Here is a 17,198-nt window from a genome sequence, read left to right as displayed (position 1 = left end):
CCGCGGAAGTAATGGGGTTTGATCTGGGGGACGGGTCGCGCTGAATGGGGGCTGCGGTTTTCGCATGACATAATGGCAGAGGCTGGCGCCGGCCCCGCCGGGGCGGCCGGGCTCCCCTCGGCCCTACGAGCACCAACAAAAGCTGGCTGGCGCGGGGAGGGGGCTCGGAAGGGGGCTGCCCCCTCCCCAATCCGAGACTAATTGGGTCAGGGGGGCCCCCACCGCCACCCGAAAGCGCGGGCGCATCGGGGCGAGGCCGGCCTCGGTGTCCCTGGGTGAGGACGCGACAGCACCGTGCTGTCAAGGCACTGGGCGTTATACAAATTATGTAAATGAGCTAATTTGCACGTGGCCGGTGGCGATGCTGTGCGGGGCCAGGCATGGTGCCCGGCGGTGCTGGGTGTCACCGTGGTGAGCCTCATCGCTCTCATTAGTGCAGAAACGGGCAATGTTTCTGGCCAAGAAAGCCTCCTGAACACGAAGAGACATGAGAAGTGCTGAGCCATCTTGCTTTCACTGTTTTATTGGTGTTTTCCCCCATTTGAGACCCAAAGGAGACATTTGCAGATGCTGGCACATGGGGCCGAGCAAAGCACACGTACACCCTGTGCCCCCATCTCGTACATTATGGGAAAAAAAAAAAAAAAAAAAAAAAAGCAGATGGCAATTTTCCCCCCAGATTTCATCCATACCCTGAAATCTTCCAAGGCCTGGCCAGCGCTGGCACTCAGTGTCCCACTGGGAGCACTGGGGGGCCAGGTGGGTCTCCCATGGCCCCAGGGCTGCCTCCCAGCCAAGCAGGAGCCCTTTGCTCCCCCCTAATCCTCCCCTCAGGATTTGCCCCTAATCTGCTTATTTCTCTCTATTTCTCCTAGGCCTGAACGAGCCCAACCCTGCCCCGGCGCGACGCCTCGCTGAGCCCCCTGCCTCCATCCCCTCCTCGCCCCATGGAGCAAGGGGCAATTCCACCGCCACGCCAAGTGGGCACGGCCACGGGGAGCCCTGGGGCTGGCACTGCCCTGGGGGGGACAGCGGTGGCACTGCCATGCCAGGGACAGCGTCCTGTCTCTGGGGGTGGCAGTGGCACGGCAGGGGATGTGGGGCCGTGTCCTCTATATGGGGCCGTGTCCTCGATGTGGGGCTGGCAGTGCCATGGGGCTGGGGCTGGCATTCCCTGTACAGCTGTGGGGTGGCGATGCGCCATCCGTGGGGCTGTCCCTGTCCGGGGCAGGGGGCAGTGCCCTGCACTGTGCTGCCCCCCCCCAAGGTGCCAAGCAGTGAGCCCCACATCCCCGGTGCAGGGCAGGACAGGGCTCAGCCCCTCAGCACCCAGCTCCGTCCCCATTCCCTCTGTCCCCTCCAGGCCAGACGGGGCACGAGGTGTAGAGCGGGGGCCGCATGCCCATCTACAGGCTGTGTGAGCCTGGCCCCTTGGGGCTCAGATTCTCCTCGGGGGTGTTTCCCCAGCAGCCCCCCGCCGCCCCCCAGCTCCCCGGGGGCGAGCTGGAGAGGGGGCTAAGGGAGCTCTGCGAGGGGGGCTGCGAGGCGGCGGCGGGGCCGAGGCGCAGGTTGAGCTTGGCGATGAGCGGCTTGCCCACGCTCACTGCCCGCCGCTCCTCCACGAAGTCGTCCATGCCGCGGTAGCGGTACTGCAGGCACACGGTGAAGGCCAGCTCCTGCTGCGGGGCACGGCAGCGTGGGCACCCACCCGCAGCATGGGGACGGTGGCTTCATCCCCCCCCCTACCCCTTAACACGCAGCGTGAGCCTTACCCGCAGTTTCTGCAGGCCGCAGAGGCGGCTGTAGAGGCAGCAGGAGGGGCAGCCGGGGCTCCAGGAGGGTGACAAGGGGCTGCCCACCTCCTCGGGGCTCTCCCTGTTGGTGCACTTGAGGTCCACGTCCAGCTCCTGCCGTGGGCGATGTGCAACCTTGAAAAACCCACAGCCCACTGGGACCCCCCCAGTCACCACCCTGCCGAGGGCGTCAGCGCCCTGCCCCACCTCGGGGATGTCGGTGAGCTTGGCCACGCACTCGGTGATGTCCCTGGGGGCGGCCAGGATGCGGGTGTAGATGATCATGATGTTGGAGAACTCGGCAGCGAAGCCCAGCTGGACGGTGATGCCGCAGCTGAAGTGCAGGTGGCGGCTCTCCGGGAGCACTGCCGGGACAGCGAGCACGGGGCTGGCACCTCCTCGGTCACCACCACAGCGGTGACCCTCGGGGCAGCCCTGGTGCAAAGCTCAGGGCTGGTGGTGCTGCACCAGAGAAACCCGCTGGGCATTGAATTTGCTGCCTGCCACCTCGCCCCACATCTCGGGGCCATCCCCTCCACGTCCCCACAGGTGCCAGCACTGGGTGCGGTGGCCGCGGTGCTCACCGTGGGCCTTGGCCCACTGCAGGTTCCTGGCGGAGGTCTCGTCCCGGCCCGGGGCACGGATGGGGTCTGTCAGTGCTCTCCTCTCCGAGAGGTTGCTGCGGAGCTCCAGCGCCTGGCGGCCTCGCGTGATCTCCAGGGTGCCCATGTCTGCGGGGGGATGAGAGGGACAGGGGGGTCGGTGGGGGACGCTCCCATCCCCTGGGGTCCCCGCTGCTCGCCACTCACCCTCGGCCACCTTGTCCAGCAGCACCGTGATCTTCTCGTCATCCAGCAGCCAGCGCTTGAGGAAGCTGACGAAGATGCCGTTGGAGAGCTCGCCCTGGCTCAGCTCGTAGGCTTCGGCATCTGCGCACCTGTGGGGATGGGGCAGGGGTGGGCTTCATCCATGGGACCCCTCCGTCCATGGGGGGCTGCTCCAAGAACCAGCCCCCACTGAGCCCTGGGGAAGCTCAGCCACAATTGCTGTGGCCAGATCCTGGATGCTTAAAGCATCCTCAGCCCAAATCCCTGAGGAGCCTCAGTGCTTTGACCCCCTCGGGCACTGCCCGGAGCTGAGCAGGGCTGCGAGCATCCCCCATCCCCGTAGGGGACTGGGGGCTGTGACTCCCAGCACCTCCAGCATCGACCAGGGGGAGCCGGCGGCACGGAGCAAGATGTGGTACAAATGGGGCTGAGCCCCAGCCCCGCTCCAGGCCCAGGCAGGATGTGTCCCACTGGCCCTGGAGCGAGGAAGACGGGGGCAGCACCAGGGCGGTGGGAAGGGGACCCACGTGGCGTAGCCGAAGACGATGTTGGCCGTCACCTGCAGCGCCCCGACCTGCGGGATGGTGTCGTCGTTGAGGTTCCTGTAAGAGAGCAGTTGGGCAGGGCTGGGCGCTGTGAGAACCCTTGGGGGGTGCAGCCCCCCCAAATCCACCCGAGGCACCCCAGACCCTGACCACAGTGGGGTTAAACTGGAGCAGTGACACCCAGGGCATCCACACAACGCCACAGCTGGGGCACGGGGGACACCTCGCTCTGCTCCCCTAGGATCCAGCACCCATGGGTGGCAGGCACCCGGTGCCAGGACCCGCTCTGTGCCGGGGGGGCTCGGTCACCTCTTGCGGCACATGTCGAGCAGGAAGATGTTGAGGCTGGTGTGCCGCTGCTGCATGCACCGTAGCACCCGCTGCACGCACAGGCAGTGGGCGGAGGTGTAGGAACTGGGGGCGTCGATGGGCACCATGAAGCTGTTGCCAAAATTTTCATAGCCATGCCCGGCGTAGTAAAGCAAACCTGGTGGGAGGGGACAGCAGCGGGTCACGTCCCTCCTTGCACATCCCCAAGCCTCAGGGCCCTCCCCAGTCCTCACCCCAGGCTTCTCACCCCGCCGCCCCCAAACCCCACTAGTGCAAGCCCCTCCCCAGTGCCCCCCGAAGCTGCCCCACCGTAGACGCCCTTGTCGAGGAGCAGGAGGAACTCGTTGACAGCCATCTGCATCTCGTCCTTGCCCAGGTCCAGCAGCGAGACCACCTTGAAGTCGAGCTGGCGCAGGAGGGAGCTCAGCGCGTGCACGTCCACCATGGGCGCCCTCAGGTGCTTGTGGTGCAGGTAGTGCATGTTCCCGATCAGCAGGGCCACCTTGTCCGTGGCTGCCGGGACAGGAGAGGGGCACGCTCAGGATGCTCCTGCTGTCCCTGCCACCCCTCCCGATGCTCCCAGTGTCACCATGCACACCAGCCCCTGCCTCTCTCCCCAGGGTGTTGCACCCATGCTCGAGCCTGGCCAAGCAAAGCAGGCCTTGGGGGTGACAATGGGGACGGTCACAGCCCACAGGGTCCCCAACCCCTCGTGGATGGGCTCTTACCGTACAGCTGGTCAGGACTGCCAGGCTCTGGGGGGGCTGGAAAGAGAGAAGCGTGGTGGCATGGCCCTGAGTGCGGTGCCCTGAGCAGAGCAGCGGGGACAGAGCCACGCCACCTGCACCTACCTCTGTCCCCATCCTGCCAGGAGCCTCCAGAGGCGAAGAGCCGTGGGCCTGGGGCAGCACAAAGACGGGGGAGGGGGGGTCAGGAGAGAGGGAGCAGGGGCAAAGGGGGGCAATGGGGCTGGAGGGAACCCCATTTTGTAGCGCCCAGACAGCGTGGTGCTGAAGCCACCCAAAATGTGAGGAAGCAGAGAGCCCATGGGAGGGCGTTGTGGGGGTGAGAAGAGCCAGGACAAAGACACAGGGTGGGGGACAGGGGACATGGAGGTTGCCCCCATCCCCTCACCGATCTCCACGTCCACCTCCTGGCTCCACACCTCGTGGAAGAGGTTGAACACGCGGCAGGAGTAGCTGCCCCGCTCGGCCGTCGTCACCAGCTGCACCTGGCGGCGGGATGGAGAGAGGAGCTAGGGCCACCACGCCACACTGTGCCATGCTGTACCACGCCGTGCTGTGCTGCACCACGCTGTGCCGTGCTGCATTGTGCTGCTCCTCTCAGCACTGCACCGTGCCATGCAGTGCTGCACCACGCTGTGCCGTGCCATTCTGCACTGCACCACAGTGTGCCATGCTGTGCCGGGCTGCAGTGCACCATGCCATGCCGTGCCATGCCATGCCATGCTGTGCCATGCTGCACTGCACCGTGCCACACAGTGCTGCTTTGTGCCGTGCTGCTCTGTGCTGTGCTGCACCATTCTGCACTGCACTGTGCCACCATGCTGTGCTGTGCCATGCAGCACTGCTCCGTGCCATGCCGTGCCGTGCTGCACCAGGCAAGGGGCCCCACGGTACCTGGAGCTGTGGTGCCCGTGCACCCTCCACGGGACGCCGGTTCCTGAACCACTGGTACTGCGGCGGCGGGTTGCCGATGGCTCTGCACTCCAGCAGCAGCGTGTCCCCCTCAGCCAGGCAGCACGGCTGCGGCTGCCGCAGGATCTGCAGCCCCGCCATGGTGGGGCAGTAACCGCTGGCTGGGGAGGGGACAGGCAGCAGGTCTGCCAGGGGCCCCCCGGGCTCCAAGTGACGCCCTGTGTGAGCCCCCCTGGTCCCGCAGGCGAGTGACGCCTCATGGGTGCCAGCACAGGGAGCTGGGGGCCCACCTGAGCTGGGGCTGCTGCTCCTCTCCACCTGGATGTGGGCCCACCTGGAGAAGGCGAAGGCGGCCCCGCAGTTCACACGGCAGATGAACCACCGGGGTGGGCCCGGCGGGGCGGCCGTGTCGATCACCAGCTCCGGGGCTGTGGCTCCGGGCACCTACGGGATGAGGTGGGGGGCTTGGACAGGGGTTCAGGGTGGGGGTTAGGCCAGGGAGGGGACCTGGGCCACCAGCTTGACGTGGCGATGTGGGACCCACCTCCTGCTTCCCGCAGAACCACTGGTAGGTGAGCCCCGGCGGGCCGGTGGCCCAGCAGGTGAGGGACACCCGTGCACCCTCCGCCACCACCTGTGACTCCGGCTGCACCGTGATGCGGATCATGTCATGGACTGCGGGAGAGGGAGAAGAACCCCGGCTGGCTGAGAGCCCCATCCCGCACCACCCCGTCACACCCGGCCCTGTCCTGTCCCGTTGTGCCCCGTCCCACTGCAGCCTGCTCCGTCCCACCCCGACCACCTCATCCTGCCTCGTCCCATTCAACGCCACCCCAGCCTGTCCTGTCACTTGGCGTTCTGCACCATTCCTGTCCCACCATACCCTGTGGCACCTCATACCATCCCCTCTGCTCCACTACAGCCCACCCCATGCCATCCCAACCCATCACACCTCATCCCATCACAGGCTGTCCCCTCCCAGCCCCTCCTGCCCCACCTCATCACACAAGGTCCCATCCATCCTTCCCTACCCCATCCCATCCCATCCCATCCCATCCCATCCCATCCCATCCCCAGGAAGAGTTGCCCCTCACCTCCCTGCTGAGCCCCCTTCCCCTGGTGACCCTCCCCATGCCCCCCATGCCGTCCCTACCGGCACTGCTGAGGACCTGGCAGGCCTGCGTGTGCCCCATCCTGTCCAGGCAGCCCAGCAGGTACTTGAGGCTGCAGTCGCGCTCGGCCAGGAGCTGCAGGAGGCACTGCGTGGGGCTGCCGCGGGGCTCCAGCACCTTCAGCGAGCACACCTCCAGCTCCTCCTCGCTGCGGAGCGCCCGCAGGGCTCAGCACCACGGCCTCCCCCAGGACGGCCGGGGCTCAACACGGGAAAACGGGGACACAGCAGGGCGGGGGGTGCCCCCCGCTCAGCCCTGCCCCATCTCCTGCCCCGTCTCTGCGTTTGGTCACCCAGCAGGACACGGAGGCCCAGCTGTGCCTGCTGCAGGGTCCAGTCCTGCTCCTACCTGCACTTGAAGCGTTTCTCTGCCCCGGCCACCTCGGCCAGCTTGCGCCAGCCCCGGCTGGCGTTGTCCAGGAGCTCGCAGAGCCGGGCCACCACCTCCTCGCCCAGCGAGCTGATGGGCAAGCTCCAGTCCCCCATCCCGTCCCCTGAGGGTGTGGAGAGGATGGGACATGAGCGGGTGATGAAGTGACAGTGCCCGTGCCCCACTGGGCACCCTCAGGAGCTGCTGGCTGGTGGCCCAGTGCAGCAATACTGGCACGGGGACGGAGAGCACTGGTGCCAGCCCGCTGGTGTTGTGTCACCTCCCTGCCCCATCCCGGGGTCTGCAGGATCCGGCCACCAGCCAAGAATGCCCCAAGATCCCCCTCTGAGCCCAGAGGATGAGAGCTGTGACAGTGGCACGGGGACCCTGCTCCACCCCTGGTGCTGGGCCAGGGCTGCAGTGGAGCAGCCCCCAGGATCTTGGCAGGATGGGGTCCAAGGAACTGGAAAAGGGGGATGATGTCCCCTGCCACCTTCCCGTCCCTTTAGGGGACACGGAGGATGGGCCCATCGTGGGAGGCTGAGCACGGCTGGGACAAGGCACGGCACAGCCTGGGCACCCCGCTCCTTCCCGCACAGACAGCGCGTGGCGTCTGCACCTCAGGGGTGGGGAGCAGCCCCCTCACTGTCACCCCGTGGTGGTGGCTCTGGAGGTGGCCTGAACCCTGCTGGGCCACCAAGAGGAGCCCCGGGGGACGACAAGGGGAGTGGAGCACAGAATCCGAGCCCTGGGGGCAGGAATTGGGCACCACGCACGGGGACGCGGGGCTTCGGCAGCCAAGGGAGCGCAGCACCAACCACCCTGCCCCTTGTGCATGATCTGCCCGGCTCTGCACGGGGCCACGGGGGACATGGGGACAAGCACCGGGGTGGGCACGGAGAGGACAGGGACTGGAAGGCGCAGGGCACTCACCTCTGGCACGGCCTGGCCCCAGCCTCGGGGCAGCTCCTGCCGGAGGAGCCTGCCTGGAGCCGTCAGCTCTGAGCTCGGCGCACACCAAGCCCCACACAGAGGAAATGAAGGTTAAAAACAAAAGCCCCCCCCCCCCCAGCACCACGGCATGGCACTTCTGCTTTCCTCCACCGCTTCCTGTGCTGCACAGCGTGGGCGTCACAGCTGCGGGGAGCTGGGCACGGCCCCGTACCGGGGTGGCAGCGGCCCCACTGCCCGTCCTGCCCCTGTGGCACCAAACAGGCAGGACCAGGGCTGCGGGGAGATACTGGACTCTGCCAGGCTGAGGACACGTGGGGAGGGGGCAGCAAAGCCCCCAGTGCTTGGGGAAGATGTGGCTGCAGCCCCTGCTGGAAGGGCAGGCTGGAAGCCACGACTTCCCTAAGGGGAAGGGGCTCGGCTGAGCAGGACGGACGTGCCCCCTCCACTGCGCCCCCCAGCCCACCCCGCTCCCTCGGGATGCTGAGACAGAGGAGGAGGCGAGAACACGGGGTGGGGATGGTGCTGCGAGCCCTCCCACTGCAGAAGGGGCCGCGGTGTCCCCATAACTTGCTCGCTGCACCCACCAGCACCCCCAGACCCCGACCTCCCTCCTCTCGTCCCCAGGAGTGCTGGCTGCCCCCCGACACCTCCCTCCTGGGGACACGGTGACACCGGTGGAGTCGCTCGCACCCCACGCCACCGCCCTCCCAGCACTGCCTGTATTCCCCAACACAGCAGTGCAGACTGACAGAGGGAGCGGGAAGGATTTGGCAGCTTGGGCTCCTTCTGTGAACAATAAACAGAGCTTCTGCTTCAGCAAAAACACCAAGAATTCAGGGCCTCGATCCTCCACCAACCCTGGGCAGGAGGGGAGGCCCACACTGAGCTTGTGGAGGACATGGGTTTGCCACAGCTTCAGTAAGAGGCATCAGCCTCGCCAGAGATTTATTCCCAGTTCACAGCAAGAATAAGAGACCAACAACGGGAGCTGGTCCCAGTGCCATCCGTGTGGCACCCGGGGCAGCTGCGGTGCCGCGAGGTCTGCAGCACCTACAGCTTCTTGCCCTTCTTCAGCCGGTTGCGCTGCCACGTGTTGTACTTCCGCAGGCGCCTCCAGTACTCGATGGAGTCGGGGTCCATCTCCTCCAGCTTCTTGGGGGGGCCCAGGTGGATCTGGAAAAGCCTGGGGGCGAACACAGAGGATGTGAGTTTGCAACCAGGAGGAGGAAGGAGGATGGAGGGGCAGTAGCGTGTGATCAGGGCACAGATCCCTCACCCACCACATCCACTGCTACCAGGGCAGGTCCCCGAGCCCCCAGTCCCAAGGAGGAGAGCAGTTCCCATCCCGATGGTGCCCTCGGGATGGGCTTTTGGGGCCAGGCACCTCAGGAGGGCCCCACTTACCAGTCGGGGTACTCGGAGTCGGGCTTCAGGGCCACATCAGGGCTGTCCTTGTGGTAGTTGACGCCCACAGCATAGGTGGCCAGCTTGACAGGGTCTGTGCACACCTCCGGCCCCTTCAGCTCCTCCTTCGGCACGCTCTTACCCTTCACCTTTCCACCTGCAGGGACAGGGGCACGGTCAGGCAGGGGGACACGGGCATGGGGCTGAGGAGCGGGGCTGGGACAGGAGCAAGAGGAGGAGGCCACGGGGTGAGGGGATGGAGGACTGGGGGCCAGGACTGGGATGAGGATAGGACATGGGACTGGGACATTGGGATGGGGATGGGATGTGGGGCCGGGACATGGGGATGGGGATGGGATATGGGGCTGGGACATTGGGACAGGGCTGGGACATGGGGCCAGGACACTGGAACAAGGCTGGGAGACAGGGTCAGGACGGGATGGGGATGGGACATGGGGCCGGGACACAAAGCTAGGATGGGACAAGGATGGGACACGGGGCCAGGACACTGGAACAGGGCTGGGACATGGTGCTAGGACATTGGAATAGGGCTGGGAGATAGCATCAGGATGGGATGAGGATGGGACTTAGGGCAAGGACACCGGAACAGGGCTGGGACATGGGGACGGGACACTGGGACGGGATGGGAGGAGGATGGGACACTGGGACAGGACAGGACTGGGACACGGCCAGGACACCAGGACAGGGCTAGGAGATGGGGTCAGGATGGGATGAGGATGGGACATGGGGCCAGGACATTGGGATGGGGCTGGGATATGGGTCCGGGACATTGGGATAGGGATGGGATATGGGGCCAGGACACTGGAACAGGGCTAGGGCATGGGGACAGGACACCGGGATGGGATGGGAGATGGGGTCAGGATGGGATGAGGATGGGATATGGGGCCAGGACATTGGGATGGGGCTTGGACATGAGGCCAGGACACTGGAACAGGGCTGGGATATGGGGCTGTGACATTGGGATGGGGCTTGGACATGAGGCCAGGACACTGGAACAGGGCTGGGATATGGGGCTGTGACATTGGGATGGGGCTGGGATGTGGGGCTGGGACACCGGGACAGGATGGGAGGAGGATGGGACATTGGAATGGGACAAGACTGGGACACGGGGCAAGGACACTGGAACAGGGCTGGGAGATGGGGCCAGGACACCAGGACAGGGCTGGGACGCCGGCATGGGGCAGAGCTGGGACACGGGGCTGGGACACGGGGCTGGGGCACTGGGACCGGGCACAGACACCGGGACCGGGCCGGGATAGGAGGAGGACGGGGTTGGGGTTGGGGTTGGGGCCGGGGCGCGGTGCGGGGCCCTCACCCGGTTTCTTGGCGTACCCCCGGGCCGGGCCGTGCCGCACGGCGCTGGCCGCCCTCAGCAGCAGCCGCGCGGCCATGGCGGGGGGGGGCGGGCCCGGAAATGGCGGCGGCCTCGTCCCGCTCCGCCCCGGCCGGGCCCGCTCCGTTCCGCTCCGGGCCCGGGGCAGCGCCACCCCAGGGCCCCTCCGTGCCCCGCTCCCCGGCCCCTGTCCCCCCACCAGCCGCCATGGAGAGCAGCATGGACTTCCAGGCTGAGCCCTCGGCCCCCGAGCCGCCGGCCATGGACACGGAGGAAGGGCCGGGGGGGCAGCCCGCAGCCCCGGGGCCCGGCGTGGAGCCCCCCGGTACCGGCACCGGCACCGCCGGGGGTCGGCGAGGGGGTGAAGCAGCCCCGGGCACCGGCACCGGCACCGGCGAGGCTTCGGGACGTGACCGGGGAGAGGAGGCGGAGGAGCCCGGCGTGGGGGGAGCCCCTCGGGGAGCGGGGCCGCCCCGCGCCCCCAGCAGCGGGGACATGGAGCTGGACGAAGCCCCCGAGGACGCGGAGGCGGCGGAGATGCAGGGGCTGCTGGCACAGCTCGAGACCCTCGACCCCAGCCTCCGCGACGCCCCGGACCCGCCGTTGGCCTCGAGCCCCGGCACGGCCCCGGCGGTGGGCGAGCGGCACCCACGGGGCTCCGCGGGGTGTCGGGGCGGGTGCCGGCCGTGCCCGCTGCACGTGGCCACGGGCAGGGGCCTGGCGACGCGGCCCTGCTGCTCCCAGCACTCGGCCTGCTCCCGGCCCTGCCACGGGCTGCTCTTCGCCGAGGCCGACCGGGAGGATCTGCTGAGCCTCCTGAGCTACGAGGGGGGATTGCCCGAAGCCGGTGCTGAGACGCCCCTGGCCCGCTCCGACGTGCTGGCCGGGACCAGCCTGGAGATGCTGCAGGCTCCCGAGGAACCGGTGGCAGCGGTGGTGGAGCCCGGAGGGCCGGGCGGCTCGCAGGGGGGACCTGCTGGTGGATGGTTTTATGGAGAGGGGCTCGGCGAGGTTGACCCCACCTGCGAGGGCAACCGGGACAGTTCGCCAGAGCCGGCCTGGGCGGCCCTGTCTCCTGCTGCGGCCCCGGAGAAAGAGCAGCTGCCCCAAGGCAGCGTGACTGTGAGTGCATGGCCCACGGGGTGGCAGCAAGCCGGGATGTGCCCCCAGGCTCTGCCTCCTCGTGGGATTTTGGAGGTGGCAGAGGGGAGCAAGGGAGGGCTTTTCCTTGGGGCTTGCGGAGCCTTACGTTGCTGGGGTGCCTGGACAAGACCCTCAGTGTCAGCTCTGGCTCCTGCTGAATGTGCAGGACGTTCATACCTGCCTGAGGCATGCATGCCTTGGGGAGGAAGCCGGTGGGTCTGAACAGGCCCCTCAGCCCCAGCACCCTGTGCCCACGCTCTCCTGGTGCTCCCCAGGCTCCCAGTCAGGGTCTCACCCCCCTCTCTTGTTGCTTTGCAGAACAAGGAATCCCCTTCCTCCTGTCCAGCCTTCAAAGATGGTGAGTAGCAGCTCTGCTTGAACCAGGAGTCCTGAGCCATCACCTCCTGCACTGACACGAACACGGGGGTGGCTGCGGGTCCCAGCTGGGGAGGAAGTGCTCGGCTCTGTGCCCAGGAGAAGGGGTCCCTTGGGCAGAGGCGCTGTTGCCATGTTTTGGAGCATATGGCTGCAGACTTTGGGTGGCTGGTTTGCTCACAGCTCACCTTCTGCTGTGTGAATGGGGTGCTTCAAGGATCTGGGGTGGTGCCCAGTGAAGGAGGAGGCAGCCCTGGGGTCAGCGTTGGCCCCCCTGTGGTGCCAGGAGCCCATCTCCCAGGCACTTGAGCCACTTCGCCACGTGTAGGAGCACAGCAAACATACAGCATCAGCTGGCAGCCCCCAGCCTTCAGAGTCAGGAGGGAACCAGCCCCTGCTTTATCCCTCCCAATATCTCAGTTCCAGGCCCCTGCGACCCAGAGGATCTGCTGGATGGTGTGATTTTTGGGGCAAAGTACCTGGGCTCCACGCAGCTGGTCTCCGAGAGGAACCCCCCCACCAGCGTCCGCATGGCACAGGCGCAGGAGGCTGTGGACAGGATTAAGGTGTGTGGGGACACAGCCTGGCCTCTCGTGGGTGCAGAGCAATGCTCAGGCCGGGGCTGTGCACAGGGGGAATCCCAGCTGTGGGGCAGGGACCTCACTGGGGCACTTCACAGGCACCGGAGGGGGAGTCCCAACCCATGACGGAGGTGGATCTGTTTGTCTCCACGCAGAGGATCAAGGTGCTCACGGCTGACACACAGGTGAGAAGAAACGGGAATGCCCACGTGGCCCCGGGGCTGCTGAGACCTTCCCATCCGCCTTGGGATCTCCTCTGCCTGCCCACGGCAGTGGGGTCACGCACAGGGATGGTCCACGGGCGATGCCGTGCAGCTGGGAGGAGACGTGTCACTCCACAGCCATCCCACACACGCGTGCCGTGCATCCCTCGGCTGGCTGCCGGGCTGCACGAGGCTTCTCATGCAAACTACGCCTTGCGGGAGCAAACTGAGCTCCAGGGGAGCTGGTCTTAAAGTCTCTGCAGCTCTTTGCTGTAGGATTATTTTCTGCCTTACAGTAAGAGGCCGAAGAGCTGTGTGGTCCCCTGACTAAACCTGGAGACACAAACGAGTCCTCGGTTGAAGGAGCTGTTTGTAGCTTTTAGCAAATACATGGGTTTCTCCCATGCTCTTGAGCCACGTTTCAGCAGTGTGGGGGCTGAACCAGACCTCACCCAAATCCTTCTGACGTGGAGCGGTGCCTGGCTGGCCCGTGGGCTGCCCGGAGGGGAGGGCTGAAGGTCTCTGCTGTGTCCCCCTTGCCAGGAGGCCATGATGGATCACTCCCTGCAGACCATCTCCTACATTGCCGACATCGGCTCCCTTGTGGTGCTCATGGCACGCCGCAAGCTGCCTCGGCGAGCGGAGGCGGCGGAGGAGAAGCGGCTCTACAAGATGATCTGCCACGTCTTCCACTCGGCCGATGTGAGTGGAAGTGAGACCCTCGGGAGGGCAGGGTGGTGTTGGGGTCCTGGTCCCCATCCTGCCGTAGTGACCGGGTGCTTGGTGTCTGCGCTGGGGGCTTCTGATGCAGTCAGAGAGAGGAGGAGGGAGCCTGGGCACCCCCCCCACGTAGAGGGTCCTGGTGAGAAAAGAATGGGATTGGCACCACAAAAAGATGTGGGGCAGGAGCCAGGATGCTCTGCAGCTCCCAAACTTCGGCTGCACTGGGCAGAATGGTGCTGGCAGCTGCTGGGCCTAGTTTGGCATGAGGCTGTGGCCCCGAGCTGTGGGCACGAACGATCCCTCTCTATCCCCAGGCCCAGATCATCGCTCAGGCCATCGGGCAGGCATTTGGTGTGGCTTACCAGCGCTTCCTGGAGGCCAACAGCATCGACCCGAGTGAGCTGAGCCCTCGCCAGTACAGCCGTGCCCTTGAGGACCAGGAGCAGTACAATGCAGAGCTGACCCACTTCTCCCGGCAGGAGAACTGCAAGGACGTAAGAGCTGCTTTGGAGGGGTGAAGACAGCGTTGGGGTATCAGCACGGTGCCCGCTGGCACCTCTCTGTGGCACCTCACCGTGGCTCCCTGAGCAGCTGAGGTGCTCCCTACAGAACGGGGCCCCCTCGCAGCTCGCTTGGAGCCCCGTGCTGGGGCTGTGACATGTGCCTCGTGACCCAGCACCCCTCTTCTCGTGACCACCACCTCCCCGTGTCCACCCCCACAGGTCTGCATCCGGAAGCAGAAGGGGGAGATCCTGGGCATCGCCATCGTGGAGTCGGGCTGGGGCTCCATCCTGCCCACGGTGGTGGTCGCCAACCTCATGCACGGGGGCCCTGCGGAGCGCTCGGGCGAGCTGAGCATCGGGGACCGCCTCATGTCCGTCAACGGGACGAGCCTGGTGGGGCTGCCCCTCACCACCTGCCAGAGCATCATCCGGGTGAGCCCGGGGTGCTCCCGCTGCCAGGGCAGAGCTGGGGACCGGCCTGAATGCGTCCACGGTGTCTGATATTGGGGTGTGCCCCCCAAATGCTCCCGGGGAGGGGATGGATGGGTGGTAGGAGCACGCTCAGCAGGTGGAGATGTGACGAGGTGGTGACAAAGCTGGGGCTGAACCTGCAGCAGGGTGTGGGCAGGGCCCTGCCCAGAGAGGTGGGGAGGTGGCCAAATACCCTGGGGGGATCCTGTTGCGCCTTCAGCCTCCTGAGCTGGAAGCAGCGTGGTCTCAGGGACAGAGTGGGGTGTCTTGGGCTGGGTTTGTAAGTTCCTCTCCCTTTTTGAGCATGGCAGTATTCTTGTGCGTGCCTCAGTTTCCCCATTGCAAACAGGGTGCTAATCCTCAGCACCCCGTGAGCAATGTGGCCGCGTCGGCCCTCTCAGCCCCTCCAAATGGCTTTCTGAAGTCTGACACGTCCCCATCCCATCTTCCAGGAGCTGAAGCACCAGACGGAGGTGACACTGAACATAGTGCACTGTCCCCCCGTCACCACGGCTGTCATCCGGCGCCCTGACTCCAAGTACCAGCTGGGCTTCTGCATTGAGAACGGCGTGGTGAGTGCTGGCAGGGACAGCAGCTGAGCCAGGCCAGGGTCAGCCGAGGGCTTGTGCTGCCCATCTGGCAGGGGGACGCGTGGCTCTGGCTGTGTCTGCGTGGACGAGCACGCGGCACCGATGCTCCCTGCCTCTGCTGGGGCTGAGGTTTCAAGGGTGTCTGCAGTGCCGAGGTGAAAGGCTCCTCGTAGCTCTCCTGTGGCGCTGCTGTTTGGGTTTGTCTCCTTGGAGCTCCTTAGCTGTTTGCTTTCGGGGTGGTGCTTTCTTCCTGACTACCTTGACGTGTCCTTTGTGACATTTGTCACCGTCCCCGGTGCCCTGGCCACTCCCTGCTCTGAGCTGCACGGTGGCTGTGTTTGAAACGCCCCGGGAAGGCAGAGAGGAGCATTTCCAGGATCAGCAGGAGAGGATGGGGTGGGTGGGCAGCAGAGACGTGGTTGCATTTCCCACCAGCTCATGCTCCTGCTCGTACTGAGACATGGTCACCCCACCAGCATGCAGGAGCTGCAGCCAGGGACAGGAGCATGAGGTTCAACATGTGGATGTGGGGAGAGGAGCTCTGTGCAGGCCAAGGGGCCAAAAGCCTGTGGAGCGTTCTTGCCGTGCAGCTCAGCACGAATCCCACCACAGCAGTGCCAGGGGCCATCCCCGTGCTCATTTGCAGGCCCTTGGGCTGGAGGAGACAGCCCCAAGCCCAGAGCTGTTGCTGGAGGAGGGGATTTGGGGTGGTCGTGGTGCATTCCCCAGGGTACAAGCACAGCTCTGATCTCAGCAGCACTCCCTGCTCCCCAGATCTGCAGCCTGATGCGCGGGGGCATCGCAGAGAAAGGCGGCATCCGTGTGGGGCACCGCATCATCGAGATCAACGGGCAGAGCGTGGTGGCCACGCCGCACGAGAAGATCATCCAGATCCTCACGCAGGCCGTCAGCGAGGTAAGGCAGACCCCGGCTGGGGGACCACCGAGGTCCTTGTGGCTGGGGGGGGGGCTGTGACTGCCCCTCTGCTCCCTGCAGACGCTGTGGGCTGGGCTCGGGGCTCTGCCCCAGCAGCCTCCCGCCTGGGGCTGGCATCTCCCAGCTGATCCACGTGTCTCTGCCTAGGTCCACATCAAGACCATGCCGGCCTCCACGTACCGCTTGCTGACGGGGCAGGAGCAGCCCGTGTTCCTCTGAGCAGTGGCCGTGCCCGGCTGTTGCTGCGTGTGCCTGGGGCCAGGCAGGAGCGAGCCCGGGGCCTCCGGGGTGGGACAGGCTCTGCCTCCTGCCCCAGGGCCCTCAGTGGAACCCTCTGGCCCCCCGCAGGGCCTAATCCTGCACCTCTTTGGTTTTACTCAGGACTCAGTGGGAGACGGGGGGCCGATGCCCAGCTCGAGCAGTGTTAGGGCCTGTGGTGCACAGCTCAGGCCCGTGACTCCCTCTCTGCCTCTGCTCACCCCTCCCTGCCTCACAGTGCCTGCACGGCGCCATCCCCCTGCTCCTCAGGGTCCCTCGCCTTGGCTCGGTGCTGGCAGGGGAGAAGGGACCCGCTGTGAAGGGGCCACCCCCTCCGGTCACCGCAGATCGTGCTCTTACACTTGCCGCTGGTGCCTTTCCCCAGGTGGGGATGGAATTTGAGCACAGCTTGGGGCCCTGAGCGGCGCTGCCCCTGCACACCAGGGTGTGGGCTCACACCAGCACCCAAGGGAGAGCCGGCAGCTCCCAGGCTCAGCCTTAAGGGCAGCAGCACCCTCAGCACCCACTAACCCTCCCAGGCTTTGCCAGGGGCCTGGTGGGGCACAAACAACCTCTCTGTTGCACCAAGCTGGGAAACTACCTCTGCCTCCCCAGTGCTGCCTTTATCTGCTCTGCATGCACAGCTGGGTCCCAGCCTCGGGGCTGCTCCTCAGCGCAGCAAAAGGGAACACGGCACTGCCACGTCCCAGGGAGCCTGGGGACATGAGCCCCGAGGCCCAGCCTGCAGCTGAGTGCTCCGTGGGGCCGTGTCCTTCACAAGGGGATAGCTGGGATCCTTCGGCTGAGGCAGCCTGACGTGACTTTGCCTGTGTGCGTGGTTGATGTAAAAATAAAAGTTTGGGGGCACGTTGGAGGCTGTGTTTCAGGAGCCGTGGCTGGGCTGCAGTGCAGGAAGCTCAGGCTGGGGGATGCAGCCGTGAGCCCGCTGCCCCCAGGCTGGTCCTGCACCCGCTGGGGACAGGGATCAGGGGGCTCTGACCACAGAGGT

General features: G+C 66.0%; 3 protein-coding genes across 3 annotated transcripts; 1 reads left to right on the top strand and 2 right to left on the bottom strand.

The window, feature by feature from the left end:
- Positions 1-507: 507 nt before the first annotated feature.
- On the bottom strand, positions 508-8,455 carry LOC311424184 (mucosa-associated lymphoid tissue lymphoma translocation protein 1-like). The gene is given in 19 exon segments (XM_084499134.1): positions 508-1,679; positions 1,773-1,907; positions 2,001-2,158; positions 2,378-2,524; positions 2,603-2,730; positions 3,148-3,222; positions 3,475-3,652; positions 3,805-4,008; positions 4,224-4,259; positions 4,347-4,394; positions 4,630-4,726; positions 5,136-5,249; positions 5,251-5,314; positions 5,444-5,450; positions 5,453-5,597; positions 5,698-5,828; positions 6,307-6,473; positions 6,674-6,818; positions 7,628-8,455. Coding segments are annotated over 18 exon segments (2,244 nt in total). The 5' UTR covers positions 6,811-6,818; positions 7,628-8,455; the 3' UTR covers positions 508-1,406.
- A 107-nt stretch (positions 8,456-8,562) lies between these two features.
- On the bottom strand, positions 8,563-10,486 carry MRPL54 (mitochondrial ribosomal protein L54). The gene is made up of 3 exons (XM_084499136.1): positions 10,389-10,486; positions 9,053-9,209; positions 8,563-8,831 (listed from the first exon to the last, which is right to left on the bottom strand). The coding sequence occupies exons 1-3, from the start codon at positions 10,462-10,464 to the stop codon at positions 8,699-8,701; spliced, it is 366 nt and encodes a 121-aa protein (XP_084355262.1). The 5' UTR covers positions 10,465-10,486; the 3' UTR covers positions 8,563-8,698.
- APBA3 (amyloid beta precursor protein binding family A member 3) lies at positions 10,478-17,063 on the top strand. The gene is made up of 10 exons (XM_084499135.1): positions 10,478-11,528; positions 11,868-11,907; positions 12,345-12,490; positions 12,604-12,690; positions 13,252-13,410; positions 13,746-13,925; positions 14,154-14,366; positions 14,858-14,977; positions 15,770-15,910; positions 16,079-17,063. Exons 1-10 carry the CDS (start codon positions 10,488-10,490, stop codon positions 16,148-16,150), a joined length of 2,199 nt encoding a protein of 732 aa, XP_084355261.1. The 5' UTR covers positions 10,478-10,487; the 3' UTR covers positions 16,151-17,063.
- Positions 17,064-17,198: the final 135 nt, after the last annotated feature.

Source organism: Aythya ferina (assembly GCF_964211825.1).
Source record: "Aythya ferina genome assembly, chromosome: 26".
Taxonomy (NCBI): Eukaryota; Metazoa; Chordata; class Aves; order Anseriformes; family Anatidae; genus Aythya; species Aythya ferina.
This window is presented reverse-complemented; position numbering and strand designations above follow the sequence as displayed.